This window comes from Anas platyrhynchos, chromosome 26 (assembly GCF_047663525.1).
Source record: "Anas platyrhynchos isolate ZD024472 breed Pekin duck chromosome 26, IASCAAS_PekinDuck_T2T, whole genome shotgun sequence".
Lineage (NCBI taxonomy): Eukaryota > Metazoa > Chordata > Aves > Anseriformes > Anatidae > Anas > Anas platyrhynchos.
The window spans coordinates 240,702-268,625 of record NC_092612.1 but is presented as its reverse complement, the minus strand read 5'-3'; the positions used below and the strand labels follow the sequence as shown (position 1 = coordinate 268,625).

The 27,924-nt window shown below is 62.6% G+C and overlaps 5 protein-coding genes across 8 annotated transcripts; 3 read left to right on the top strand and 2 right to left on the bottom strand.

Annotated features, from left to right (window-relative positions):
• Nucleotides 1-281: 281 nt before the first annotated feature.
• On the bottom strand, nucleotides 282-4,949 carry MLLT11 (MLLT11 transcription factor 7 cofactor). Of its 2 annotated transcripts, none has more exons than XM_027444457.3 (2): nucleotides 3,959-4,949; nucleotides 282-3,028 (listed from the first exon to the last, which is right to left on the bottom strand). In XM_027444457.3, exon 2 carries the CDS (start codon nucleotides 3,019-3,021, stop codon nucleotides 2,761-2,763), a length of 261 nt encoding a protein of 86 aa, XP_027300258.1. In that variant the 5' UTR covers nucleotides 3,022-3,028; nucleotides 3,959-4,949; the 3' UTR covers nucleotides 282-2,760. The 2 variants fall into 2 exon arrangements, with proteins under 2 accessions (XP_027300258.1, XP_027300257.1); XM_027444456.3 differs by lacking the exon at nucleotides 3,959-4,949 and adding an exon at nucleotides 3,431-3,886.
• Nucleotides 4,950-5,106: 157 nt separating this feature from the next.
• Nucleotides 5,107-8,238, top strand: CDC42SE1 (CDC42 small effector 1). Its single transcript, XM_027444458.3, has 5 exons — nucleotides 5,107-5,256; nucleotides 6,461-6,658; nucleotides 6,744-6,854; nucleotides 7,044-7,118; nucleotides 7,255-8,238. The coding sequence occupies exons 2-4, from the start codon at nucleotides 6,605-6,607 to the stop codon at nucleotides 7,113-7,115; spliced, it is 237 nt and encodes a 78-aa protein (XP_027300259.1). The 5' UTR covers nucleotides 5,107-5,256; nucleotides 6,461-6,604; the 3' UTR covers nucleotides 7,116-7,118; nucleotides 7,255-8,238.
• A 535-nt stretch (nucleotides 8,239-8,773) lies between these two features.
• On the bottom strand, nucleotides 8,774-11,959 carry PRUNE1 (prune exopolyphosphatase 1). The gene is made up of 8 exons (XM_027444454.3): nucleotides 11,779-11,959; nucleotides 10,955-11,059; nucleotides 10,675-10,880; nucleotides 10,286-10,464; nucleotides 10,060-10,218; nucleotides 9,859-9,953; nucleotides 9,618-9,776; nucleotides 8,774-9,444 (listed from the first exon to the last, which is right to left on the bottom strand). Exons 1-8 carry the CDS (start codon nucleotides 11,815-11,817, stop codon nucleotides 9,124-9,126), a joined length of 1,263 nt encoding a protein of 420 aa, XP_027300255.1. The 5' UTR covers nucleotides 11,818-11,959; the 3' UTR covers nucleotides 8,774-9,123.
• A 110-nt stretch (nucleotides 11,960-12,069) lies between these two features.
• On the top strand, nucleotides 12,070-20,797 carry MINDY1 (MINDY lysine 48 deubiquitinase 1). 2 transcript variants are annotated; one of them, XM_038168000.2, is made up of 10 exons: nucleotides 12,070-12,247; nucleotides 16,318-16,601; nucleotides 18,180-18,237; nucleotides 18,620-18,684; nucleotides 18,915-19,073; nucleotides 19,390-19,492; nucleotides 19,575-19,717; nucleotides 19,860-20,039; nucleotides 20,171-20,317; nucleotides 20,481-20,797. In XM_038168000.2, the coding sequence occupies exons 3-10, from the start codon at nucleotides 18,225-18,227 to the stop codon at nucleotides 20,556-20,558; spliced, it is 888 nt and encodes a 295-aa protein (XP_038023928.1). In that variant the 5' UTR covers nucleotides 12,070-12,247; nucleotides 16,318-16,601; nucleotides 18,180-18,224; the 3' UTR covers nucleotides 20,559-20,797. The 2 variants fall into 2 exon arrangements, with proteins under 2 accessions (XP_038023928.1, XP_027300254.1); XM_027444453.3 differs by having other exon boundaries at nucleotides 16,318-17,901.
• A 276-nt stretch (nucleotides 20,798-21,073) lies between these two features.
• On the top strand, nucleotides 21,074-27,385 carry CERS2 (ceramide synthase 2). 2 transcript variants are annotated; one of them, XM_027444564.3, is made up of 11 exons: nucleotides 21,074-21,232; nucleotides 23,222-23,395; nucleotides 24,087-24,204; nucleotides 24,323-24,441; nucleotides 24,647-24,704; nucleotides 24,788-24,838; nucleotides 25,045-25,137; nucleotides 25,357-25,485; nucleotides 25,569-25,675; nucleotides 25,785-25,938; nucleotides 26,274-27,385. In XM_027444564.3, the coding sequence occupies exons 2-11, from the start codon at nucleotides 23,223-23,225 to the stop codon at nucleotides 26,400-26,402; spliced, it is 1,131 nt and encodes a 376-aa protein (XP_027300365.1). In that variant the 5' UTR covers nucleotides 21,074-21,232; nucleotide 23,222; the 3' UTR covers nucleotides 26,403-27,385. The 2 variants fall into 2 exon arrangements, with proteins under 2 accessions (XP_027300365.1, XP_027300368.1); XM_027444567.3 differs by lacking the exon at nucleotides 21,074-21,232 and adding an exon at nucleotides 22,514-22,671.
• The last annotated feature ends 539 nt before the right edge of the window (nucleotides 27,386-27,924 follow it).

Sequence of the window (27,924 nt, the reverse complement as noted above, 5' to 3'; positions counted from 1 at the left end):
AACTTAAACTCCCCAAATAACAGCCAGGATGGGGCGAGCAATCCACAGCATTTGCAAAGATGCTTTGTTTCATGTTTCCCCATTTCTGTGAAACAGAGGGAAAAAAAAAAAGATTATTTTATGTAGAGCTGTAGAAAAAGCTAAAATCTTTTGTTCTGAGAGGCTAAGGAATGCCAGGCATTTAAAGGCACAGCAAAAGCACCGTGTCTGAAAACGCCCCACTTGGTTCCTGCCATGAACTGCTGGATCGGAAAGGATCAAACCCTGATGCAACACTCACACAAGAGGACATTCAGCCTTTATTAACAGTTGTTAAAGGCAGCATAGTAAAGCAGCAGTGACAGATTGCCAGGTACAGCAACTGTTTACAGTCTGGGGCCTTGGGGTAAACCAGGGCACTTTGAAATATTGAAAAACAAAACAAAATATACTTCCATGGGGGTAATCAAGGGCAAGTGGTGGGTGAGTACAGCAGGTAGAGGTCAGAAAACATTGGCTTGTGAAGGCAAATCAGGTGTTACCTGCCTTGTACTTTTTATTTGATTCTGTTTCTTTCAGATGGATATAAGACACAAATTGGGTGTTACAGAAGGCTGGACACAAATGCCAAGTCTCGCGTGGGAGCCATTTGCTGGACCAGACTTGTTTGGTACAGCGTGGATGCTGTCGGGGCTAGAGGTGAACTGTTCCCTGCTTTTGGTTGCTGCCAGACTTGACCCTGCTGTGCTGTGCACCACGGCTGTCTTCGCTCAAACTCAGCACCCAGTACGGGTTATCAGGGACAGACAGGCACTTGTTTATCTGCCCCATGCTTATGGAGTACGTGGGCTTGAGCAGGACAGCTCGGTGGGGAACATAAGCGCACATTTCTAGGCAGTCTTATGGGCTTTGAAGACACGGTGCCACGTCCTGGAGACATTCCGGGAGTTTCTCCTCACTGCTGTTTTGCTCTTGGGATCATCGTATGAGAGAGACATGTGATTTTGATGTTTATTTTATGTTTTTAGAGCGTTTCTTTCTCGTCTTGGCGCCTGTTCAAGGTGTGCTGAGCACACAGCTGCCAAGCCTGCCTCTCCACCAGGGTGTGCCCTCCCTGCAGCGATCACAGCGGGCTTTTGGCTGCTTGGGCTGTAAGATGGTCCTGGCCAGCACCCGTGTCTTCCTCCTCCCCGATGCATGCCCCTAAACTCCTGGTCCAAAACCCGAGTGTCCAAAAGCTGTTAGCCAGCTCGCAGCCTGGCTCATGCCAACACCCACGGGTCACACACTGGAGCGGGGCTGAGGAGACCTTTTGCCAGGAGAAAACGGGGCTTGGTCAAAGCGCAGGTATTTGAGGGAAACTGGTACATCTTGCCGATGTTTTCGTTTGGAAGAAAGAATTAGCACTGGAGTGGAGCAACCCCCCAGTGGTGAATGTTCTGCTGCACACTCCTTAGAGAGGGGTGTTCCCATTCTCAGTTTCAAAGGCCTTTTTCATTGCACTCATATATATACGAATCTGTGCGCCTGTGCACAAATCTCGAAATCAATAATGATCGCTGTAAGTTGAAAAAATATTTTGTGCCAGCCTAAAGAATAAACTTACTTTTTCACAAATTCATTTTATAGGTGATTTCCAAAGCTTTTCTTCAAGTTTGATTTTTTGGGGGGAGATGGTGTCAAAATAGTCAAATGTTCCGGGGAAACAGAAAAACTTGTTCCTACAAGCCCTCTTGCACCCATACAATATTGATGTAAACAGTTCTGCCAGGTGCAGGGGACCCAGCAATAGGCCTCTCATTTAGCATTCTTTCCAACTTCCAGCATCCAAAAAAAAAAAGTTTTGTCCAAGGCTACATGTTATTGTTTCAGTTATCAGCTCACAGGAAAGACTTAAAACAATTTAATGGCAAATTACTGAAAGAACTCGATTCCAGTCTACCTGGGTTTTTAAGCGTCCACAGGACTGTGTACGTTTTTAAACCATATTATTTTAAATACCTCTCCTGTGGTTTTCACAGCTTGGAGCACAGAAATCACACAGCTTTGCACAGGGGAATTTACATTTTTCACCTCTGCCAGCAGGATGGGTAATTCCTGGAAGTGACAGGAGACCTGCTCTCCATAATGGAGGGCATGATTTTGCCAATATTTGCCTCTTTTTGGTGCCTTTTCAGCACTCGGGCTGCCTCTGGCCACCTGCCCCTGAACTCTTAAGACAATTTGGGGATGTTCCACATCACTACTTCACCAGGATCCGCTACAATTTCACAAAATGCCCCGTGGAACCACATCGAACCCCAAAAGCACATCCAAAAAGACAGGGCCCTCATGTTAGCTCTCCCAGAAAACAATTTTGGAAAATAAAAACGCGTAAAAGCCAACGTGATTCAGGATTTCTGATTTTTTTTTTTCCCCGCTTCAAGATGGCACTGAGAAATAAACCTGGGCCCACGGAGCAGGCATGCGAAAGCTGACCCCAAAGCCGACCCGGCGTCAGGGCCAGGCTCCTGCTGGAAGCCACGCAGTGGTTCCCGCTTGCCCCGGGCTTGCTCCGCTGCGATGCTTTCCAAAGGAAGAAGTGGAGCGAGGAGGCACGAGGCGAGGCCGGAGCTTGGCAGAGAGGATGCCGCCACCCGCCAGCAGGGCCGGGGCGAGCTGTGGGGTTCGACAGCAACGCTGAAAAGCGCCCAGAGACAAAGAAACGACACCGGACAGAACCAACAAAACCAAACCCTGGCATGCCTAGCGGGGAGGGGGGAGAGGGGCGAGGGGAGGACGTCAGATGAGGTCGAAATCGAAGGAGCTGATGCTGGCGATGGGAGCTCTCCAGAAGTTGAAGCTGTTGAAGGGCAGCAGGCTGTCCTCCTCGGCAGAGCTGCCCTGGGCAGCCGCCTCCCGCGGCCCCGGGAGCTTGGCACGGGGCGCGTAGAGGGGCCCCTCGCCCAGCCCCAGCCCCTCCAGCTCCGCCAGCTCCAGCCGCGGGATCGGCATCCTCCAGTAGATGAAGGAGTCGTACTGGTTGCTGATGGTGTCCAGCATCGTCAGGCTGCGAAGAGGGGAGAGGAGGAGGAACGCCCTGGGGCGGCCGCCCCAAAGCTGCCAACGCTCTTGGGCACTGTGGTGTTGGCCAAATCCCACCCCAGAATCAACCTGATGGGGAGGGCAGCCCGTCCTAAGCACAGGAATTCCCAAGGGAATCCCCCCCCTGCACCTTGGGTGCTTTGGCAAGGTGGGGGGGGGACAGGGAAAAAACAGAGACTTTTTGGAGCAAGGAGGGGCTGCCCACCCCCCATCCATTCCCGCAGCAGGGACAGGAGCCAGGACCCACGAGGAGCCCTTTCTGACAAAAGGGTCTCGCCCCTTCCCTGCGCACAAAGCCAAAGGCATCGCCGTACCCTGGGGGTGCACAGCCAACCCCCCCCCGAAGGGTTCAAACCCACCGGCTGACCTGAAGGAGCCTCCTGCTCCCACCCGTGCTCCCATTTTATGCCCTGAATCCTGCAGGATGACTCAGGCGTACCTCGAACCCAGCCCCCCCCCGGCCCAGCTCTGCAGCAAGGGGCGACTGCCTGCTAAATTTAAGCTCCCCCATCGAACTCGGAGGCTATGAAAGGCTCCTGTGTCACCCCCGGGGAAGGCGAGCCGCAGCGGTTTTAAATAGCCTCCTCCTCAATGGGAGCATCTCCGGGCGCCTCCTGCCCCCTGCTATTTTGCGGTGACAGCAGCACCGTGGACAACGGGCTTAAAGCCCCGAAGGGAGGTGACGGAAGAGCAATCAAAATCACAAAATCTGCTCTGAAAAGGGCAACGGATGCGAGATAAGCCCCCCGCACCGTGTGTCGCCCAGAACAGTCGGGTGGGTGGGCGCAGCGTGCTCAGCGCTGCCCTTCGCCTCATCCCCGCTGCTCACCCCAAAAATCCCGGGGTCCCCACCCGCGCCCTTCCAGCACCCCCAGCCCTTTGCTGCTGTCCCTACCTGCGCGGGGAAGGAGGGCTGGAGGCCGGCCGCTCTTTGTGCTGACAGCCGCACCGCACCGCAGCAGCGTCGCTTTTGTCTGCTGGCGCGCCCGGGTCTGCAATGCAGCCCCTCGCAGCGCCCGCCGTGGGGGGGCCGTGGGCAGATGAGTCAGCAGCCCCCACCCGCGCTGGGATGGACGGACGGACGGACGCGGAGGCGGTGGCGGAGGCGCAGGAGGCGGCTGGGGATACGCTGGGCGTGCGGCGGGGACATGGCCCACCTGCCACGGCCCAGCCCTGTGGCCACCAGCTCACGGCCTGGGGGGGGGCAGCGCCCCCGTTTGCAGCCCCCCCCCCACCCTGGCTGAGGTTCTGTGCACGAGGCGAGGGGGTGCCCGGCACCCCCAGAGCGAGGGCTGCGGGCTGGCAGCTTGCAGGTGAGCGTGGGATGGGGGCCCGGGGGTGCCCGTGTCCCACCCAGGGTTTTGCAGCGCTGCCGGCGGTGGCACGAGATGCAAAATGTCAGGGTTTTGTCCCAAACCGGCCTGCGGGCTGGAAATGGGTGCGAAAGGAGGCGAGCGGCCGTTCCCTCCGAACCCCGGCCCCTGTCTGGGGCGGGTTGGAGGAGCCGCTTCCAACACAGCTGGGGGCACCCGGCCGGGACCCCGGCCCCTGCAGGATTTGGCCCGGGGGGCTGCGGGGGCAGCGGGGCCGTCGTGGCCCTTGGTGCTGCCGCAGCGGGCGCCGTGCAGGCGGAGGAGCCCGGTGGGGACGCGATGGGCCAGCCCGGGGGGGCTTCCAGGGCTTTGCTCCCTCGAGGGGCATCCGTGGAAAAAAAGGGGGGGCTCAGGGCTGGCAAACGGCCCCCCGGGGTGCAGCGGGACCCCGAGCCCTGCTCCCCACTGAGCCCCCCAGAGCCGCCGAGGCTCAGGACCCCCGGCCCTGGCGGTGCCCCCCGGCTGCGCTGAGCCCCGGTCGGGGGCCCCGCGGCTTCACGGGGCACCCCCAGTCCCGGCCCCCCCCATCCCAGCAGCACCCCCAGAGCCCCCCAGGCACCGTTGAGCCCCAGAAGCGGCCCCCAGGAGCTCTCCGGTCCCCTCCCGGTGCCCTCCCGGTCTCCTCCCGGTTCCCCCCGCCCCCCCCCCGCCCCCGGCTCCTGCAATGCTGCCGCCGTCCAGGGTGGGAGCTGTGCGCCGGGCTGGGCCGGGCCGTGCCGGGCGGCGGGGGAGCGCCGCGTCCTGCAGCCGCCGGGGCCTCTCCGAGCCGGGCTCCGGGAACCGGCACCGCCCCGGGACCCCGCAGCGGCACCGAGCGCAGGTAACGGGGCTGCTGCCGGGACCACGGCCCCGCGGGGGGACGGGGGGGGATGGAAGGGGGGGGGGAGACCCTGCGGAAGCCCCCCCCGAAAAAAAAGCGGCGGGGGCGGGAGCGGGGGGGGGGCGGTGAGGATCCGGTACCGGAGCTGGGGTGCGGCCCCCGGGGTCGTCCCCACCCCCCCGCCGCAGCACGGGGGCACCCCCGGGGAGCTGGGGGGGGGGGAGGCCCGGCCCGGCCCCGCTCCGGCCCCGCTCCGGCCCCGCTCCGGCCCAGCGCCCCGGGGCGGCTCCGGGTGGCTCCGGGCGGCTTCCCCCCCCCCCCCCCGGTGCCCCCCGGTGCCCCCCGGTGCCCCCCACCCGCTGTGCGGGCCGAGACCCGGCCCAGCTCACGGCGGGGGCGGCCCCGGGCACCCCGCGGGGAGGCTGAGCCCCCCCCCCCTCACTGGGGGCCTCTCCCCCGGCACCAGGGACCCCCGCCTTGGGCTCAGGGCTGGGGGCGACCCCCCCCGGGTCTGGGGGGGCTGCGGGGGCTCCCTGCGGGCTGCCCCCGCCCTGGGCCCGGAGGCTTCGCTTTCGCTCCTGCGGCCTTCGGCCCCGCTCGGCCGCCGCCAGCTGCTCCTGGGGAGCGGGGCCGTGGCCCCCTCCCACACATTTCCCCCCCCCCCCCCAGTGTTGCCCCTCTCCCCGGGGCCGTTTTGCTGTATTATCCGTGCTGTGTCCCCCCCCCACCCCCCCCTCCGCCGTCTGCTCTTGGAGCTGAAGCGGAAGAGCTCAACCTCCGGCCCCTTTTCGGAAGGGCTGCGGATATTTATAGCTGCCTCGCTCAGGGGCTGGGATTTTCAGCGGTTCCCCGTACCCCCCCGCAGCATCCCCACGTGCATCCTGCGCCGGGGGGGGGCACAGGGGACAGATCTCAGCCCGGCCACGGGGCAGCTCCTCCAGGTTCCTTCGTGATGCCTGTGGGTCTCTGCTCTGAGGGTTGCAGAGTTGGTTTGGGGGGAGGGGGGGCAGGACTGCGGTTCTTCCCCCTCCAAACTCGCAGCTCCTTTCCACACCGTGCCTCAGTTTCCCTGCTCTGCCACATCACCTGGCTGTCCCAGCTGTCAGCCAGGGACCGATCCTGCCCCCCCGTCCCTGACACCACCATCTCGTGTCCCCCACTGAGCTGTGACTTGTGGACAAATCCTTCTCCCCTCCTCTGTCAGCCTCCCAGGTACCTCTCTGCCATCTTGGCCACCCTGAGCAGGTGCCGCGGGCCCCCCCCGCCCGTCCCCATGGAGTGAGAGCGCTCAGGGGTCTCTGCGCTGGCACAGCCCCCTGCGGGAGGGAAGCTGGAAGGCGACGCCAACATGAGTGACTTCTGGCACAAGCTGGGCTGCTGCGTTGTAGAGAAGCCACAGCCGGTGAGTAGCTGCGGGCCGGGGGTGGGGAGCTTGGTGTTGCGGAGCCGGGGGTGCCAGGGGACTGATGGCCTTCATCCACCCGCAGAAGAAGAGGAGGAGACGGATTGATCGCTCCATGATCGGCGAGCCCATGAACTTCGTGCACCTGACACACATCGGCTCTGGAGACATGGCTGCGGGCGAAGGCCTGCCCATGGTACGCCATCCGCATGCCGGGTTGGGCTGCTGGCCTGGGGGGATCGTGGCTGGGCGGTGGGTCTCACGGCTGGGGTGACGGCTCTCCGGGGTGGTCTGTAGGGGCCTTCTGCTTGGGAGGTGATGGTGTGTCCCGGGTGGGTGCCAGGTCTCGCAGCGGCGGTGACACTTCTCTGCCCCATCCCTGCAGACAGGCGCTGTCCAAGAGATGAGGTCCAAGGGCGGACGGGAGCGACAGTGGACCAGCTCCCGGGTGTTGTAGCATGTGAGTACGTGACCATCTGGGGAGCCGGGCCTGCAGGTGGCCACAGCAACCTGCTGTCACCATCCGAGGCACTGCAGCTAATTAACACTCCACCGTTTGTGCAGTTTTGTAACCCAACATCTCTTGAACTTTGCAGATTCCTGGCTATTTAAGCCCAGACTTGAACTGCCTGATCCCCACACCGGAGGAAAAGCCAACCTCGGGCGCTTTATTCCCGCAGTAACTTATGCAGACCAAGCCTCGTGCCTGTCCTGGTGGCTCTGGGTTGTCCCCCACGAATCCCTCCTTCCCCGAGGCACTGGGCCGGTGATGGTGACACGGGGAGGGAGCGAGGCCACCCCGCACCCAGCTGGGATTGCAGCCCAAAGGACGCCACCACCCACCTGCAGCGCACTGGGAGCTGCCAGGCGCAGTCAAGATGTGCCAAATCCTACCGCTTTCCCTTTTTTCCACAACCTGAACAGCACCGGTGTCTCCCATGGGCCCCTCTTGGCACTGGCCTCAGTTCCTCAGTTTTCCTGGGGAATGGCGGCGAGGCCAGGTCTGCTTTAGGGGCAAATCCAGAACGGCGTTAAAGACCCCAGCATTTCGGCGTCTCACAGGCAGCGGCTCAGCTCTGACACCGCCACAGAGCCTGTGTTTCCTCCAGCCTTCCGCTGGCATCGCCACCGCCAGCAAACCTCTGCCTTCCTTCTTTTTTAGGATATTTTTTAAGCTTGAAAACCACCTAGGCAGCCTCTGCCATCACTACCGGGCTTTGACCGGCATTGTCTGAGGCAGGACGGGGCCTGACCCAGCTGCTCCCCCTGGAAAGAGGGACTGGCTCGGGCTCCTGAATCTAGGCGCACGTGTATATAGTTCAAATAGCGCCAGGATTAAATATTAAAGAGCACGTGCTGGGAGCTGCGGCTGGCTGTCAGAGGGTTTCCCCTTCACCATGCTTCAGGTGACACAGGGATGCTCCTGTGCGGGGCCGGGCTCTCCCAGCCCAGCAGCGTGCCCAGTGCTTGCAAGCGAGCGCAGATGCTTGATTCAGTTTTTAACCCCACAGAAAACTCACCGGGAAAAACACACCTTTGAAATAAAACCTTCTGCTGGCCCAAGACGGGCGTCCACGGGCTGCCAGGATCTCCTCACCATTCTGCTGCTGGTGGGACCCAGACAGGGTGAGGGGTGCTGGGGGGGGCACCAGGCAGGTGCATCGGCTTTGGGGGGTGCTGGTCCCACCTTCCTCTGTCCCTGGGGACGTCCTCATCCTGCTGTTCCTCACTCAGGTCCAGGCTATCCCAACCACTGCCACCCTTATCACTGTCACCTGCCGACAGGCTTGGAACCCTTGTGGCAGACCCTGGGGACTCCGTGAACGGTGGCCCCGGGGGGGTGGTTCCAGTGGTGGTGGGTGGCTCACCCCAGCTGGTTCAGCTGCATTTGCAGCTGGCAAAGCCCCTAGGCACGACGGGTTCCCTCCCACCAGGCTGGATGCAGGGGCTTGGCTGCACTGAGTCCCTGACACACGGGGTGGCTTTTGGGGACAAAATGTTCTCCAGAATTCCCCTAACCCAGCTCAGCCCAAGAACAGGGGCTCTGCCTCCAGGAGGCCCATGCTGAGTACGTGGGCCCTTGGATCCCCCTGAAGAAGAGCCAAGAGCCAAGAGTGGAAGGAGAGGGAAATTTAATCCTCAGATTATGGATAACAGTCCTGAGCCGGTTGCGTCCACACCCAGCAATCCAGCCAGGGCCTCAGCAAGCACTCGTGCCCCCCACGGCCCCAGAAAGGGCCAGGAGGAGAAGAGCTATTAAAACCCCAGCGACTTTGTTAACAAGTGCTGCCCCACTCTTCGTGGGCCCCACGGCGCTGACTCCCATGCAGCGGGGGCAAATGGCATCAGGGAGGGGTCTGCGGCAGCGAGCAGAGCTTGGCTGGAGGAGGCTGCAGCTCGCCCGTGCTGGGGGTGCAACGTCTGTGGCAGCACCCCGAGCGGGCACTGCGGGTGCCAGGGACCCCTCACTTGTCAGGGTCAGGGGGCTGCTCGGCAGCCATGCGGCTGACCCGCTCCAGCACAGCCTGGGGGCAGAGAGGGGGCACAGCTTGTGCCAGTGGGCTCTCGTCCACCAGGCTGTTCATGGGGGTGGGCGGCGGGGCTGTGTCCTCCTCCAGCCCCGCCGTGGCCCCCAGCCCTCCAAGCGCAGCCCGGAGGATGGGCAGCACTTTCTTGCGTGAAGCCAGCGCGTTGCCCTGGGCGTAGGCGCTGACACAGGACCAGGGGCTGGGCAGGGGCTGGAGATGCAGGGATGGTGTCGTGGCCTCCTCCAGCACCTGGCAAACCTGGAAGGCACAGCACGGTGTCTGGGGCATGCTGGGCACCTCTGATCCCCCGTTCCCCTGAATCGGGGGTCTTTGGGGTGAATGTGTGTGGAAGACACACCCCTCCATGCATCCTCTCCCACCAGAGCCTTCTGCTAGGGGTGGGTGGGTTTGGGGGTCCCCACTCTGCTCACCATGCTCCGCAGGGCCTCGCGCTGGCTGTACACCGCCAGCTGCCGCGTGGGCTCGTAGCGCTCGTTAAAGGAGACCGTCATGGCCACCAGCCCAGCATAGCCCCGAGCCTGGCAGAAAGCTTCCAGGTCCTGCAGCAAGTTAGGGCGGTGCAGGAAGGTCTGGAGGAAGACAGATGCTGGTGTTGCCCCGCTGTGCCTGCTGAACTGCCCCATGCCTCAGTTTCCCCTCACTGCGCCTCACCTCTAGGTCTATGTAGATACCACTGATGGCGAGGACCAGTTCATCATTGGAGAGGGTTTTGAGGTCCTTCCGCAGCATCTGCTCTGTTGTCAGCTCTGGCAGGTGAGAGGGGCTGAGCATGAGCCCTCTGGATGTGTCCTGGTGCCCCAGGGGAACTGTTTATCCCCAGACACTGAGCACTGGTGACACATGTGTACAGACCTGAAACATCAAACTTGGCCGCTTGCAGGGCTTCATAGATGGTATTGTGGGCTGGCAGCTCAGGGAACCTCGATTCGAGCAGGGAGACGCATGCCACATCCCGGGGTGTCACCTTGCCAGCCGCAGGGCTCAGGTTCACAGAGTCCAGCAGGATGGTGCCTGGGGGATGGAGACCATCAGTGCGTGGGAGCAGAGCCCCGTGCGGGATGACAGGGCCTGGCCTCACCGTGCAGCAGCGCGGCTGTGGCCCGGTCCAGCACGCCTGGGGGTCCCTGGGCAATCCGTTCTGTCACCAGTGTGGCGCAGGAGCCCACCAGCTCCACTGTGAACTGGCAGCTGGGCACTCGCTCCAGTGGCCGGTGGTCCAGCACATCCACCACGGCCTCCTCCAGGGCTGCGTCAGTGCTGGTGGGTGAGATGGGGATGGTGAGAGCGCTGGCGTGCACCTGCCATGCACCACTGTCAGCAGAGCCCCTCTGCCCCTCTCCTCCTGCCATAAAAATACCCCAGAAGGGAAGGGGAAAGGTTTTACCCACCCTGAGCCAAAAATCAAGCCCTTCAAGCGTGGGAGAAATGAGGCGGTGGGTTGCGTCCACATCCCAGCCTGGTGCTCACCTCGGTAGGACGTGGTGGTCAACCAGAGTCAGGGACAGCAGCCCAGCCTGGTGCAGCCCGGCCAGGTCAATCTCATCGCGGAAGATGAGGGCGGTTTCCGCAATGCCCTGCTCCCGCAGCAGGAACGTTGTCTCCGTGCGCAGGGCAAAGTCCGAGCGCGGGATGTTCAGCACGGGGATGAAGGCGGCTTTGGGTGGCGAGGAGGTCTGCAAGGGGTTCAGCACCCAGTGAGGCATCCCCCGAGCCCCCCGGCCACCCAGCAGCGCGCAGGCACCCTCACCTTTGCCAGGAAATACGCCAGGGCCAGAGCAGACACGGCTGAGTCCAGGTCGCAGGCCTCATTGCCCATCACCACGTGCACCTCTTGGCGGCACCGGACGTGTTCCTGCCAGGGTGAGAGACGTCAGCCCTGCCAGGGCCACGCGTCCCCTCCGATATCCCCAAAAGCTCCTGAAGGACATCGACTCGATGCACACCTTCAGCACCAGAGCTGTCGGCTGCCTCACCCAACACCCAGCACCTCACAGCTACAGCTGGCAGCAGCTGGCTTCCAGCAGACTGCAGCAGGCAAGAGGCTTGGTCAGGGGAGGTCGAGGTGGGCAATGAGGAGCCATTTCTGCTCAGACAGAGCAGGCAGGCGTTGGGGCGGGTTGCCCGGGGAGGTGGGGGAGTCCCCGTCCTTGGGGGTGTTCAAGGAGAGGTTGGGGCTGGTGCTTGGGGACAGGGTTCAGGGGGTGCCATGCTTTAGGGGGAAGGCGGGCCCAGATGAGCTCGGAGGGCTTTTCCAACCCTGATTCTATTCCATTCTGCCCTGTTCTTTGCCTTTAGCTCTGCTCCGTGCATCGCCCCTGCCCGAGACGCCCCCCAGATTCTGCCTCTGAGCTGGGCTGCAGGAGAGGGCCCTGGGCTGGATCCACCCCGGCCGCCTCCGCTCCTGCTCCTCGCGGCGGGGCCGGGGCCGTACCCGGGCCGCGGGCGGGGCGGCTCCCAGGCAAGGGACCGGGGGACCCTGCCGCCGGTCCCCCCGTGTCCCCCCCGTCCCCACGCCCCAACTGTGCCCGCCCCGGTCCCCCCGTGTCCCCCCCGGCCCCGCGTGTCCCCTACCTGCAGGGCCGCTCGCCGCCCCTCCACGAACCGCTCCATGGCGGCGGCGGCGGCCGCGAGGACCCGGCGCCCCCCCCGCGCCACGGCCCGGTACGGCCCGGTACGGCCCCGAGGGCGGGGCGGCCGCTCCGCGCAGGCTGCCGGGACAGACGGGGCGGCCCCGCGGGGGGGGGGACACGGCGGCGGGGGGGGGGCGCCCCCGGGCCCGCCTTAGGCCGAGGCTCGAGGCCCGGTCCCGGTCCCGGCTCTGCTCGCGGGCCCGTGGCCGCCTTCCCTTCCCTTCCCCGGCCCCGGCCCCTTCCCCCGGCCCCGGCCCCGGCCCGGCCCCGCCGTGGTTTCTTCGCCGCTCCCTCCCCCCCCCCCCGCCCTCCTTCCTCCCCCCGCCCTCCCGGCAGCCGCCTCTCCGAAGGCGCCCCGGCAGCGTGCGGGCCGCTCCGGCGCCGAAAAGGGGGAAAACGGCACAAAAACGGTGAGAGAGGGGCTGGGGCTGGGGCTGGGGGGCGGGGAGGGGCTGGGGGAGCGAGCGGGGCGCTGGCTGCGCTCCGGGGCAGTGCCGGGGATTAAAGGGATCCCGTCGGGCGGGAGCGGAGTCAACAACGCGAAATGAAGTGATCGAGGAGCTGCCTCGGGACGTGATCGCCAAGAGGCGTCGAGTTCAGCTCGGGGTACCTCGGGACGAGCCCGGGGGTCAATGTGCCGTTAAGCAAACGCCTCCTGAACGCGGGGGCACCAACGACCTCCCTGGGAAGCCCGTTGCAGCACCCAGCCGCTGTCGTGGTAAAGGGGTCTCTTTCCTACAGCCCAGCCTGAACCTTTCCATCTGGTGGTGTTCCCACGCGTCCTGACACAGGGTGCTGGGGAGAAAAAGCGAGCACCTCCCTCTCCACATCCTCTCTTCGCAAGAAAGCATAGAGAGCAACAAGGTCGCCCCTCGACCTCCTTGTTTTCCGAGCTTGATAAGCCCGGTGTCCTCATCAGCTCCTCCCAGGACGTGCCTTCCAGCCGCTGTACAGGGAGAAGACGCTGGCTCCAGCTGCATGGAGCAGAGCGGGGCTGGCCTGGTGGCCGTCCCCAGGGCTGCGAGCCCCACGCCGGTGGGGCTGGGGAGTGACTGGCAAGTTCTGGATGCTCGTGGTGCAGGAAACCCCGAGGGATTTGGGGACTGAAAGCTGGTCTGACCAGTGGGTTTGGTCTGGGGTTTTCTCCTGGCAAACAGGTGGCACGACAGCCTTCCTCCTGCGGGGCTGTCGGAGGTGCTTTGGAAAAGGAGCGATAAAAGGAGGAGCTCGAGCTGCTGTGGGGCCCACTGCCCCCGGAGCAGGTGACGGGCTGCACCCCTGGCTCCCCAGAGCCCCCAGTGCCTCGCCTGCCACAGGGTCCCCGCCACGCAGGGCGGCTGGGGTGGTTCAGCGTGCTCCAGAGTTTTGGAGCCGGTTTTTCTGCCTGCTGGTGCATCGTGCCTGGTAGGACACCGCCCCAGGCTTCCCGTGGGTCTGTGACAACTGTGGCTGGCTCTGTGGGTCACCAGGGGGGCTGGGCAGTGTGTTTCTGAGTGTGAGTCTTTGCAGCCACGCCAGGAGCATGCGTTTGTTTGTGTTTCACCTCCCGTCTCCCCGCCGTGTGTTACAAGAAGCCTCAGTGGTGTGTGTGCGGGGAGGTGTGGACCAGCACCTGCTGGGCTGCTTCCATGGCCTCCCTCCAGCAAAGCACTTAAGCATGTGCTTCGGTTTGGGCACCATGCTCTTCCTCGATCAGGACCAGTCAGCTGTTGAGGGCTAAGCGTGTGTTTAAGTGCTTTCTTGGCTCTGGGCCTAAATTCCTCTTTGTTTTTGTGCTGTGGCTCCAGCCGGAGATGAGTACATTTACAGGGCTGTTTTTCTGCTTCCTACCTGTGAATCATTTTTGTGTAAGTCAGGGACAGCCACAGCTCAGCAGCTGGGCTTGCAGCTCCCATCCCCGTGGTGGGAAGGGCTGCAAAGGGCTGGTCAGAACTATACCTTCACAGTGCTGACTTCTGTGATTGTTTTGGGACAAGGTGAAGCCATTCCCCTTCGTTTTGGATTTTCTTTCCTGAATGAAATCCCTTGGGACTGTGTGACTTCAGTTCTTGCAGTGACAATGCCTGGCTCTTTCGATGCAGGAGCCTTTTTACTGCTTGCTTCCAGCACTACACAGCACCTTTTTTTTTTTTTTTTTTTTTTTTTTTTCCAGAGGAGGACCCCATTAAATGTTTTAGCTGGACTGGTAGCATATAATCCCCAGATACAGATCCCCTGACCTACCTGCACTAATCCTCCCTGCTTGCTTGGAGAGGTTAGGTCTGGCCCATACACAGGCAGAGAAGGGAATGTCTCAGAGAAGATGAATCCATCCTGGGGGCTGGAGATAGCCCTGCTGGATTTTTTCCTCGGTGCCTTGCAGCTTTGATTGGTTTGGGATCAAACTTACACCATGCTTTTGGCAGTTAACCTAAAGATCCCCTTGTTCCTGGGAGCTTGGGGATGCTTCAACCAAAGAGCGACCATATGGAGTGCCAGGCTGGAAGCAGCTAAGACCCCTTCTTAGTGCTTCTGGCCTCACAAAAAGAACAGTGAGGCCATGATAACGAAGCCACCCAGGGCTTGACTGTTTTTTTTTTTGTTTGTTTGTTTTTTCCTGGGGCTTTTGGGACTCAGAGGCCAGTGGGTCAATTATTGGTACTTCAAAGCAGGGGAGAGGCAGTAACCGGGGCCAAGAGGCGAGGACTGAGTCAGAAGCCAGGTGCAGGGTCTGGCGAGGAGCTGGGTTCCCAGCCCTGCCACCATGCGTGCTCCAGCAGCAAGAGCTGCTCTGCGTGGCTGGGGGTGGCGAGGGGACGCTCTTGTTGAAAACCTGCCTGGGTTGGGATGTGTTTATTGCCATAACACCCGGGAAGGGCAGGATCTAATCACACGGCTTTGGTACAAATGCAGCGAAGCCACCCTCTCCCTAAGGAGTACAGGCTACAGGAGTGTAGCTTGTTTTATTTAAAGCTGCCAGTGGCCTCTGAACCCAGAGAAACCACAGGCTGGCGAGCTCAGCATTCCAATTCTCACTCTGGCTCTTGGACTCGCTGAAGTGAATGATGGGCTTGCAGGGACGGTGGCTTTACAGGGACTGCTCTGCACGTGGTGAAGCAAAGCAGCGAGCTTGTGCAGGATCCAGGCTGATTTTGGGAAGGGGAAAGGCTGGCGACAGAGATGCACGTGGTGCAGGGAGGGTTAGCCAAGGACTCATTTATGCTGGAAGATGACTCAGAGCCACGTTAGGGAAAGAGTCCATGGGCTGTAGCGTCCTGCTGTCTGCTCACCCCGTTTTGGAAGTGAATTCAGCCTAGCATTTTCCAGCACGCGTTGTGACAGCACAGGGATGTAGCTACAATAGCGGCTGCTAGCAAAACCCTAGAAAAAGGTGTGAGAAAGGGTTTGCTCAGAGAAGCCCTTCTGTGGCTGGAACCTGAGTTTCTGATTGTCAGGAGCTTGCACCCAAACCTTTGAGTTTGTCAGTGCTTTTGGGGGGATTTCACCTCCTCTTCGGATGCTTTTTACTTCTGAATTCCTGCTGTCCCATGACAGTGGGTGGGAGAGGCACAGAGCCAGTGCCGAAGCACTGCAGCGCTTGCTGAAACTCGCCCTCCTACTTGTTTCCCTGGAAGTTTCCTCTCCAGACACCCTGGAGCCAGGAGGAGGCTCCGCTCCGTAACACAGATGTGCACAAACACCACGCGAGGTGCCTGCGTGGTGCTCGCTGGCCCCACTGCTGCTGCAGGGCCTGCTGGCAGGGCTGTGAGAAGCGGTGGCGAAGCCCCGTGCAGCGGAGCCACGCTGCTGCCATTTCCTTCTGCTGGTCTTGCTGCGTCCCCCTGGGAGCTCACGGTGGTGCAGGTCACCGTGAGGAGACAGCCTTCTGGATTTGTGATTACTTCACCTTTTCCATGCTTGGCAGAGCAGCATTGGCAAAACCACTCAAGCACAGCCTGCGCTGTTGCTATGTGGGTCAGGCTATGCTTGCCTGTTCGTTTGCTTCACGTTCGTTCCCCACGTCCCTCTTGGAGAGTCTGGGGACAGCCCCGTTGTGCGTCCTGCCCCAGCCCACCGAAGGGCTGAGCACCAGGCTCCCCGTGGGAATGGAGGCGCTTGCAAAAGTGCCCGTCCCTCTGCAGTGCCCGTCGGGTTTCATTGCAGCCATGAGCTTAGGTGAGAGCTGCGAGGGCTGTGTGTGTGGCAGAAGGAGGGAGGAGGATAAAGATTAAGGAATAATGCGATCTCCTGGTGACTCAGCTGAGGTGTGTGCTTCAGCCGGAGCAGCCCTGGTGCTGTGGGGAGGGGCAAGGGTATTGCGAGACAGGGCTGGGGAGAGACGGTGTGGAAATGGGGGAGAGGGGGGCTGCAGGGGCATCCACCTGCAAAAAATGCATGCTCTCGGGCACAAGGCTTTTCAGAGGCCGAGCAGAGCTGAATTACTGGCAGTCGGATAAGGCTCTGTTTCTTCCAACTTGTTTCCTTTTTGGTCCCTGTGCAGGAGAGGCCGTGGGAGGAAACCGGGCACAGGCAGAGCAGCAGGTGGAAAAACCCCGACCAAGCCGGAGCCAGGACGGAGCAGCCTTGTTCTGTTTGTGTAACCTCTGGGCAGGAGAGAAGCGTGTGCGGGGGAAAGCACTCGGAGCTGCTGCGATCCTCAGAGACCAACAAGGAGAGGACTGGATAAACAAGTTGATAGGACCTTGAAAGACACATTTTCAAGACTATCTGGGCCTGCCTTTGTTCCACAGGTCTTGGCTGGGATTTCAGCAAACTGACTCTGGTGTAAGTATGTGAGTTAAGTGTTTCAGTACACAGTTTAGTTTCTTCTTTTTTTTTTTTTTTTTTTTTTTTCCCCTCTTTAGTTGCTAACAGGAGGCAGATAAAATACATATGCGGTCGTTAATTTTTTTAAATGCAAGTTAGAGGTATAATCACCCGTGGTGTGTGTGTACACACGCATGCAGAGCAGGGAGAATATTGCGTTTCACCAGTAGTGAATAACTGAACTTGAAGCTGGAGGGAGCAGCAGCCCTGTCTCTGTCTGCCTCCACGTTGATCAATAAGTGGCAGACCAAGCGCTGCCGCAGCGTTTCTAAAGTCATTTAGAAAACCAACAGCACCAAAACTTCCACAAGAACATCAAAGTGCCTGCTACGGACTTGATGAAACAGCTGGGAAGCTCCCTGAAGAATAAACAGCCTCGAGGAGAAGGACTCGGCCTCTAAGAAATCAGACTTTTTTAGTCTGCCGTGCAGAGTCCATCAGAGACTTCTTAGATGAGCACTATTTTTGATTATCTGAATGAATGTGAAGTGACAGAGAGCAATCCAAGCTCTGCACGCTTGGCGAATGACTCGGACTCATCACACACATTTTTCTTGGAATAACTGAGCTTTGCATCCTAAGAAAGTAGAGCTCTGCACCGCAGCCATTACTGGACAGAACTGGGTGCCGTGGGCAGGAGCTTTCCCCTGCCTCCTCGTGGGATCCTTGGGGCTGCTGCGAGCTCCGTAGCCAAGCCTGCTGCCGTGGGAGGTGGCACCGGGCCCATCGCCGCCGCATGCTCTGAGCTGGTGGGATGGAGCTGCAGCCGGAGCAGGGGGAAATACTGCTCACTACAGGGGATGGTGCCCAGTGCCAGGGGACCAGCCCTGAGCTCTGCCAGCTGCCTCGTGGTGCAGGGGAGGCTGGCAGAGGGGAGGACATCCCAGCCGTCAGCCAGGAGAGCCAAGAGGCTGGTGGGCAAGGCCAGGCGCCGCAGCCAGGGGAGGAGGATGCGCTTGGCCCCAGCAACAAGAAGGCCCCCGAAGAACAGCAGGAGAGCGAGGACAGCAAAGCCCAGGACTCCCAGGAGGGGCCGCCTGCCCCAGGGGAGAGTGATGCGTCCCCTGGGGGAGCCTCGCGGCCGGCGGGTGAGCCCCCCAGCGCCCGCCCTCCTGCCCGGGAGCGGGAGCCCGAGCCGGATTTCTACTGCGTGAAGTGGATCACGTGGAAGGGTGAGCGGACTCCCATCATCACCCAGAGCGAGAACGGGCCCTGCCCGCTCCTGGCCATCATGAACATCCTCTTCTTGCAGTGGAAGGTGAGCAGGATGGTGGGCACAGGGTCTAGAGGTTCGGGGCACTGGGTGCCTTTCCTCCCTGCAGTGCTAGGAGGAAAGTTCAGGGTCATGTGGGGAGCCAGCTGGAGGCTTCAAAATAATACGTTGAGAAAGGAAAGGAGGGTCGAAGTGTCTTACCCTTCCTGCCTCTTCTGCTTTGATTTGTGCTGCCGAGTTGGGGGTTTGGGGCAGTGGGTGGCAGCCCTGGCTCTCACAGGGGAGGTGCAGGGGAAGGCATCACTGTCCTCTTCTGCTTGCAGGTGAAGCTGCCCCTGCAGAAGGAGGTGGTCACGTCAGATGAGCTGATGGCACATTTGGGTGAGCAGGGAGCAACTGGGGGGAGTGGTGGCTGCCCTGCTGGCCCTGCAGGCTCCTGGGACTGGCAAAGGATGGGATTTGCCATCTGCTGCCCCACCTCTGGGTCCGTCTCTGCCACCCGCTGATACCTCTGCACTTCTCCCCTGATCACACTCCCCATGCGTAGCCCTCAAAGGGATGTTCCCCTGGTGTGTGGAGGAGGAGGAGCTGTAGGCCAGACCTTTGTTGGGTTGGGAGGGCAGGAACCAAGGGGCAAGGGAGTCCTGGTGCGGATCCAAGCTCTGCTGACTCTGTGCGCTGTTGGGCCGGGTGCTCGGCCCCCCCACCTCAGGGAGGAGAGCTCGGTGCCCCAGACTGAGCAGCCGCATTTGCTCTTTCCAAGGGGACTGCATCCTATCCATCAAACCCCAAGAGAAGTCAGAAGGGCTGCAGCTGAACTTCCAGCAGGTGAGGAGTGAGGTTGGATGGGGGAATGGATCCATTTGACTTTTGCGATGGGTCTCGAGGGACACACGGGTGGTAGAGTGCCACGTGTCACCCAGCTGACAAAATGGAACTGCGATTTCTCTTGGGATTTTATCTGCCTTGACATGCATGTCGGGGGGTGACGGACTGGGTGGCAGGGTGCGGGGTGCCCAGCCTGTGTCCTGAGCAGGACCCGTGGTTTCCCCCTGCAGAACGTCAACGACACCATGATGGTCCTCCCCAAGCTCTCGACAGGCCTGGACGTGAACGTACGGTTCACAGGTGTCTCCGACTTCGAGTACACACCTGAGTGCATAGTTTTCGACCTCCTCAATGTCCCGCTCTACCATGGCTGGCTGGTGGACCCGCAGGTGAGGCTGCGGGCTGTCCTGGCACCTCGCTGCGTGGGTTTGTGGTGTGTGTGCGGCTGAGACTTGCCCAGGGCTGGCTGCGGTGCTGCTCTGCTCTCCCTGGGGGACAGTGATGCAGGTTTGGCTGCTCTGGTGTCCCCAAGGGAAGCTGCAGCAGGGGCTGTGCTCCCTGAGCCGGGGCAGGACACTCAGCTCCCTCCCCATGCAGATGGTGGCCACTTCCCTGGCTTAAATCCTCCCACCCTTGCCCACTCCTGTGGGTGCCGCGGGAGAGGCCGGGTGCCTGGCAGCCCGGGCTCACCGTCCTGTCTCGCAGAGCCCCGAGGTGGTGCAGGCCGTGGGCAAGCTCAGCTACAACCAGCTGGTGGAGAAGATCATCACCTGCAAACACTCCTGCGACTCCAACCTGGTGACCGAAGGTAAGGGCCCTGGGGCAGCCCTCGGCCTGCCGTGGGCACCCTGGGGTGCCTCGGCTCTGTTCTGATGTCGCTGCCACCCCAGGGCTGATTGCGGAGCAGTTCCTGGAGTCCACGGCCTCCCAGCTGACGTACCACGGGCTGTGTGAGCTCACGGCTGCTGTGAAGGAGGAGGAGCTGAGCGTCTTCTTCCGCAACAACCACTTCAGCACCATGATAAAGCACAAGGTGTGGCTGTGCCCTGGCTTTGCTCCCTGCCCTGCTCCGCTGCAGCAGTACCTGCGTGGCTTCTTGCAGGATCCGGGGGGCTCTGAGCTCGGGTGCTTGCCCTTTTGGTGGCAAGGCTGACTGTCCCTGTGCCTTCTCCCAGGGCCACCTCTACCTGCTGGTGACGGATCAGGGCTTCCTGCAGGAGGAGAGGGTGGTGTGGGAGAGCCTGCACAATGTGGATGGTGACAGCTGCTTCTGTGACACTGACTTCCACCTCAGCCATGCCCTGGGCAAGGAGGCGGCTGCTGCGGCGCCCCCAGAACAGAGGCAGGTGGACCAGGTAGGGGGCAGCCTGCGCTGGTGGTAGGGGACTGGCGTTCCCTCGCAGCTCCGGGGAGTGCTGCAGCTCCCCTGCCACCGGGATTTGTGGCACCTGAGCTAGACGGAGCCCCTCTTTCTGCCTTTCCCCAGGACTACATGATCGCCCTGTCCCTGCAGCAGCAGCAGGGACAGGGCCCCTCCACGCTCAGTGACCTGGAGCTGGCCCGCCAGCTGCAGCAGGAGGAGTACCAGCAGCAGCAGCAGCAGCAGCCGCGGCCAGCCCCGGCCCCCGCACAGGTAGCGGGGACCCCCTTCCTCACACCTCTCCTTCCCCGCCCTAGCGGGCAGGGGAGGCAGAGGGCAGGGGCTACGGCCCCAGCCTGAGGGGCTGCAGGGGCACGGGGAGGGGGGGGCACCCTGGGGTGGCCTCCTGTGCCCCAGCCCTGCTGTCTGTCCGCAGGGCCGAGCGCAGCCGGGGGGGCGGCCAGCCGGGGAGCGGAGACAGCGGCAGAAGGACTCGGACTGCACCCTGCTGTAGTGCCCAGCGGGACCCCCCCCCTCCTGGGGGAGCACCAGCCGGAGCCCCCCCCTGTCCTGCCGCTGGCCCTGGGGGCAGCCGGAGGGGGGCGGGGGCCGAGGGCTGCCCCCCCCCCCCAGTATTTCCCGTGGCCTTAACGTGGGGGTGAGGAACCCCCGGGTACCCCCCGCCCCTCCCGGCCGGGGGGGCCCCTTCCAGTCGCTGCCTTAGCCCGTACCAATAAAGGACTCTGCCCGGAGCGCCTGCGGGGTGCTGTGCTCTGCCTCGGGGGGGGGCGTGAGGGGCCGGCAGCGGGGAACCGGGAGCGCCCCCCCGGTGGGGAGGGGCTGCGGGGGGGGGCGGGGAGGGGAGGCGAGAGGGGGCCGGGGCGGGCGACCGCTGGGGGCTGCCTGCGGGGACCCCCCCCAGCTCCTGCGGCCCCCGGGCGGGGATGCCGGGGGGGGGGGGGGGGAGGGGGGGGCTCCGAGGCCCCGCCCCCTGCCGCGAGGCCCCGCCCCGCCCCTCGAGGCCCCGCCCCGCCCCGCGGCCCCGCTCCCCTCCGGGCCGTCCGTCGGCGTTGGCGGTGACGTCACTCCCGCCCGCTGCCTGGCGCGGGGCGCGCGCGGGGGGGCGGCGGCGGCGGCAGCGCGAGGCGGCGGCGGCTCCGGGCGGCTCCGGGCGGCGGCGGCGGCGGCGTGAGTGGGGCCGGGGGGAGGGCGGGAGGGAGCCGGGTCCCGGCGCCACGGGTGCGGGGCGGCCGCCGCCGGGCTCCGCGGGGCAGAAGCCAGCCCGGGGGCCCGGCCTGGCGGCGGCGAGGGGACCGCACCGGGAGGGGCGAGCTCGGACCCTGCGGCGCCGGAGCGGCCCCGGTCCCGCTCCGGGAGGCTGCGGCCGGGGGCAAGCCGGGGGCGGGCCGGGACCGGGCCGGGCCGGCCTCGCGTTCCTCCTTTCCGCCCGAATCTCGCCATTTTTGCAGCCCCGGGGCGGGGCCGGGCGGAGGCAGAGACCCGAGCGGGTGCCGGGGCTGGGGCAGCGCCGCGGGACCCCCCCGGGGCTGGGAAGCAGCGGGAGAGCCCCGCGGGAGGGGGAGCGGGATGCGGCCCAGGTCCCCCCCCCCCCCCCGCCCCGGTACCGGGGCTCCCGGCCCCAGCTGGGGGCACCGAGCGGTCCCCGGGGTTAAGCAGCGGCCGCCCCCCGAGCCGGCGTGGCCCGGGCCCGGCCGTGCCCCCGCTGCGGCCTCCCCTGGCGCTCCCGCCCCGGGGCCTCGTGGCTCGGGACCGGCCCGCGGGGTCCCGCCCGCCCCCTCCGCGGCGTTCCCGGCCCCGGCCCCGCGGGCGCTGCCCGGCCCGTTACGCGCCGCCCGCTGCCGCCCGGCCCTAGCAGCGGCCTCGCCCGGCCGAGCGCCGCTTGCGAAACGGGGCCCGGCGCTTCCTCTTCCCCGGGAGGGGAGGGGGGGCCGGGGGGCGACCCGCTCGTCCCTCCCCGAAAGTCCCGTTCGGAACCGGGGCTCCCGGGGCTGCGAACGGGAGCGCCGCGGCCCCGTGCCCGGCGGGCGGCAGCGCGGGGCAGGAGAGCCCCGAGTCCCCGGCCGGGGGTCGCGTCCCGGGGCCGTCGCGTCCCGGGCCGCGGCTTTTCTGGGCCGGGCACAAGGGCGCCCGTTGTGCCCCGGGCCATGCAATCCCTCACCCCGCGCCCTCGGGGCGTGCAGGGCCGCCCGCCCCTGCCCCTGCCCCTGCCCCCGCCCTGCCGCGCGTTTCCCCTCCCGGCGGCCGGGGGCCGAACGCGGGGGGCGAGCCCGGGGCTGGCCCGGCCTGGGCCTGGCGGCCTCGTAACGGGGCCGTGCGCGTCCCCTCGGTGCGTGCCCCGCTGAGGCCGCGGGAAGCGGGCCAGGGATCGATGTTGGAACCGGGAGCGAGGTTCCTCCCTCCAGCCTGTGCCAGGATCCGTCCCGCGGCTCGCAGGCAGGAGCCCGCCCCGGTTAATGATCAGCCGCTGACCTCTCCGGCGCACGGAGCAAAGTCCCTTCGCCGCAGCCCAGCGCCCGGCCGGCCCGGGGTGCAGGCAGACCCTCGCTGCCCCATGGACCCCGGCCCCGGGCGGCTTCACGGGGGGCTTGCGGCTGCTGGGAGCCGAGGTGAAGGCCAGGCGGGGCACCAGGCAGAGGGGCGTCCCCGCTCACGGGCTCCCATCCTCGGCCCTGCTTCTCTGGGTCGTGCTCCGCTCGCCCGGGGGAGGTGTAGAGGGCGGCGGTGCTGGGGTCCAGCACTTAGGCACCGGGGATCCTATTCTGGGCGGCACCGAGCGCTGCTTCTCCTTTCAGGCCCGCGGCACTTCCCCCAGTGCCAACCGCAGAGTGGTTTTGCTGCATGAGCCTTGTGTGTGCCGGGGGGGTCCCCAGGACGGGCCCTGCTCCCGCTCTGGGCGTGGGGTTGATCCTCTTGGGGCTGCCTGTGGACCTGAATGGGTTCAGCGGTGTGGGGCTGAGGTGCTGGCTTGTCGTGCACCCAGCTCTGAGCCTGGCTGTCCCCAGCCCCACACCCGGCTGGCTGGGACCAGCCCTGGGGCCAAACTGTCCCTTCCTGCCCCGGTGGCTGGTGGGAGGGGACGTCCTTTGTGGCCGTGTGCTTCTGGGGGATGGGGATGGTGCCATCTTCATCATCTCCTTTAATTCTTTCTCCCCACAGCATGTTTCAGACCTTGTACAGCTATTTCTGGTGGGAACGGCTCTGGCTTCCGGCAAATCTCACCTGGGCCGACCTGGAGGACCGCGATGGGCGAGTGTATGCCAAAGCCTCTGACCTCTACATCACCATCCCCTTGGCCTTCCTCTTCCTCATCGTCCGGCACCTCTTTGAGACGTGAGTGCTCCCTGCCCGGGTTCCCTGGCCCAGCCATAGCTGTACCCCTGGGGATGGGCATGCGGCTGGGGACCTGCTGTGGTGCCTTAGCCGGGGGAGAAGCAGGGCAAACGCCTGGAGGTGGCACCCTGTCCTCAGCCTTGGTGGCGAACGAGCCTGGGAGTCCTGAGAGCTGGCGGCAGCACCCTGCAGGCTGGGAGCTCTGTCCACAGGCTGTCGCTAACCCCCAGCACAGATTTAGGCCCCAGGATCTGCCCTCGGTGGCCCTGCACAAGCGTGGCTTTGTGCATCCTCTGCTGCCCTTATCACGGCACAGTCGGCTGCAGGCCCCAGCATTTAAGGAGCGATTTGTTGGGCAAACAATGGCAAGCTGAGGCTGGGAACAGACGAGGCTTTGTTGGAATGGTAGGAGAAGGGGGCGGATACAGCCGTGCCTCTTTGCGCTGTGCCTGGGAGGGGGGCAGTACCTAGTCCAAAGGTGTTCCCCAGCCCTGGGGTGAGGGAGGGACCTGGGGAATACCCCCTGGTAAAGCCTGCCCTGGAGATGCTGCCTGTAGCAGGGCCAGACAGTAGTGGGATGGGGAAACTGAGGCATGGAGTAGCTGTGGGTCCCCAGGTGGCTTTGATGGGGCCGCGTCAGCCATGTGTCACAGAAGTGGGGGCACCTTGTGTGCTCCTGCTCCTTCCTCAGGTACGTGGCCACACCACTGGCTGGGCTGCTGAACGTCAAGGAGAAGATCAGGTTAAAAGCTACCCCCAATGCCGTGCTGGAGAAGTTCTATGCTGCCACCACCAAACACCCCAAGCAGGTGAGGTGTGTGTGCGTGTGTGTGCGTGGTTGGGGCTGAAATGGGCTCTGTGGCTGGGGGAAGGCAAGCGGCTGAGCAGGGGCATTGTGGCATGGTGTTGACATTTCTGCTGCCTTAGGCCGATGTGGAAATGCTCTCCAAGAAGAGCGGCTGCACAGTGCGGCAGGTGGAACGCTGGTTTCGGCGCCGCCGCAATCAGGACCGGCCCAGCCTGCTCAAGAAGTTCAGGGAGGCCAGGTGAGACCACACGCCTGTCCCCGCAGTCACTGTCACCGTTTGGGCTGGCCGCTGGGGACTGCCATGTCCCTGGGGTGCATGGGGCTGTGGGGACCCACTTGGCTGGGAGCTGCCCTGGGAGGGTGGAATATGGGGCTGATGGGTCTGTCCTTGTCCCTCCCTCACCCCGGTGCCCATCTGAGGACCATCTGCTTCCTTTTTCCAGTTGGCGATTCACGTTTTACCTTATTGCTTTCATTGCTGGCATGGCTGTCATAGTGGATGTAAGTACTGGCCTCTCCTGTGCCTGGCCCCATTGGCCCCCAGCCTCCACCTAACATTTCTCTCTCTCTCTCTCCTCCCACAGAAGCCCTGGTTCTATGATCTCCGGGAGGTCTGGAAAGGATACCCCATCCAGGTGAGCACCCGTCCCCATCCCAGTCCTCATCCCACAGCCCTTCCTGCCTTCAGGGGCTGCCTGGCTGATAAGAGGCAGGGATCAGGGTGCCCAGGTTGTGGGAGGGTCTCTGGCAGCCGTGTGTGTTGGCTGATGCCTGTGGAGGGGAGAATGAACCCCCTGGAATACAGGGAAGATCCCCTGCAACCTGTCCCTTTGTCTTTCAGAGCATGCTGCCCTCCCAGTACTGGTACTACATGATCGAGCTCTCCTTCTACTGGTCCCTGCTCTTCAGCATTGCTTCTGATGTCAAGCGCAAGGTGGGCTGTGGGGCTCTCTGTGGCCAGGCCACTTGCAGGGCTGACAGATGTGGGGTTGTCTTGGCAGGGCTTTCTCCATGTTTGTAGTGGACATGGGAGACCAGACCAGCTGCCTGGGAGGATCTTGGAGGGGGTCTTGGGGTCAAGAGGCATGTCAGGGAGCTGGGGGTTGGAGCAGGATCAGTGTAACCGTCCTCCCTCCCCCTTTCCTGGGCGCAGGACTTCAAAGAGCAGATCATCCACCATGTTGCTACCATCATCCTCATCAGCTTCTCCTGGTTTGCCAACTACATCCGCGCAGGAACGCTCATCATGGCCCTGCACGACTCTTCTGACTACTTGCTGGAGGTATGTCCCCAACCCCACCACCACAGGCATGGCCGTGGCCACCTCCTGTGTCCCCTCCCTGCCGCTCACCCCGTGCCCTTCAGTCTGCCAAGATGTTCAACTATGCTGGCTGGAGGAACACGTGCAACAACATCTTCATTGTCTTCGCTGCTGTCTTCATTGTCACCCGCCTGGTTATCCTGCCCTTTTGGTGAGCGTTGGTGCTGGTGAAGGTGTGGGGAAACTGAGGCATGGGATGGGAATACCCACAGGGTGTGGGAGGCCAGTCCCTGCCATAACAGAGCTAATTCTTTTGTCAGGATCATGCACTGCACAGTGGTTTATCCACTGGATCTTTACCCTGCCTTCTTCGGCTACTACTTCTTCAACTTCATGATGGCGGTGCTGCAGTCGCTGCATATCTTCTGGGCCTACCTCATCATCCGCATGGCCCAGAAGTTCATAACTGGAAAGGCAAGACAGGGGTCTGGGGGTGGCTCGCAGCCCTCGTGTTGCAGGGCAGTACTGCTGCAGGGGCTGGATCTGAACCTGGCTTGTGCAGCTTGGGACGAAGGGAATGGTGTGGGTCTGCCCCGGGTTAAAAGGTGGAGGCTGGGGGTGGCATTATTGGATTTGGACCCCAAACCAGGAAGCTGAGTGGCTTCCTAAGTCCTGTTATGTTCTTGTTGGAGAATAATTGGGGTGGAGAGAAAACTGGAGTGTTTGGGATCAGGGAACCTCAGGTACAGCAGGAAAATGTTGCCCTGCTGCTGCTGACTGATCTGCCCACTTCTCCTCTCCCCCCACAGGTGGTGGAAGATGAGAGGAGTGACCGCGAAGAGACAGACAACTCGGAGGAGGAGGAGGAGATGGCAAAGAATGGGCCCCTGTCCAACGGTCACCCGGTCCTCAACAACAATCACCGCAAAAATGACTGAGCACCCTCGCCCCGTGTCTGCACTGGCAGGGGCGGCTGGGGGCCCTGCCGGAGGCCAAACCCGTGAGATGTCAAATCCCATCACGCCACCCTCACGTAGCACCAGGGGCCCCGTCCCCTTCATCCTCTCCCTTCTCTGGTCCGGCAGAGCAAACTGGGACCCTGGAGAGCCCATCTCGACCTCCAGCTCCCTCCGTCGCCTCCTCCGGAGGGGCTGCAGCTCTGGGGGTGGCAGCGGTCGCTGCTTCTCCGTGTCACACTCACCCTTGATTCCCTTTCTGCCTTTTACCTGCTGCCTTAATCTGCCATGGTGCCCCGGGGCAGGCAGAGTGCAGACAGCTCCCTCTCCAGCTGCCAGCACCCCTCTGGGAAGGCTCCTTCCCCTCCCTGCAGCCCTGTGGAGTGGCTGTTGCTGGAGAGCCCAGCTCCAGCTGTGCAGAGCTCGAGCCCTGCCCCGCGTTAGTCCCTGCCCCTGGTTTCCGACCATCCCCCTCGCTGGAGGGGAGTGTGTTCTGCAGTTGGCATTTGTGCCTCTTCCCGGTGCGCAACCGGGCCAGCTCTGCCTGCGGGGATGGGTGTGGGCTCTGGGGGAAAGGTTTTTGCCCTGCTGCCAACCCTGTGAGAACAGTTTGGAAAAGCCCCTTCCCTGACCTGTGCCTGGCTTTGTTGCTAGCACCAAGCAACGGAGGCTCAAGGTGGGGGAGTTGGTGGAGAAGTGGGCACAGACCCTGCTCTGCCACTCTCAGAGCTCTCTGAGGAAGGAGCAGATGAAGTAGTCCTGGGTATTTCAGTGGCTGACTTGTTGGACAACACTAGGGAGTGCTCGGGAAGGAAGATGTAGGGTTTAGTCACTACTCGTGTCTCGCAGAGGATTTTAATCCGCTCATTTCTCTTCTGTAAATGGGTTTCAATTGCAGAGTGTGTCCCTCTCTGTGGCCTCTCCTGGTCCCTTCCCCAGCTGTAACAGGACAAATTTGTGATTGATTTTTGTTTCTATTTATTTGGAAGATGGAAGGAGCCAGTCCTGGCTCTGCCTCACACATCCACGTGTCTGCTGTGCGCAGTGCTGGATGCAGCGAGACCTCCCAGCATGGAGGGGTGGGGGAAAAGGACCATTAACCAACATCAGACCAAAATGCATTTTTTTTTTTTAAGAAAAAAAAAAAAAGTTAAATATATTAAAAGTTAAAAACTAATAAACTTCTGTAAAAAAAAAAAAAAAAAAAAGCCTGGGAAGCATCTGTGGCTGGAAAGGCAAGCCCAGTCTTGGGGGGGGGGGGGGAGGGGGGGCGTTGTAGCAATGCCACACCATTGAGCCCTTCAGCTTTCAGTAGAGCAGTGCTAAAACTGGGTAGAATTCGAGGTTTGTTTGTTTGTTTGTTTTCCTGCTTTGAAAGTTGTCCCCAACTTCAGAACCTGCTTGGTGCTTGGGCTGCTGCTGCTTCAGCGGACTGCTGCTCTGCGTGGGAGCCCTGGCCCCACAGGGAGCGGAGTGGCTGCCTGCAGTGCCCCACCAGGAGCAC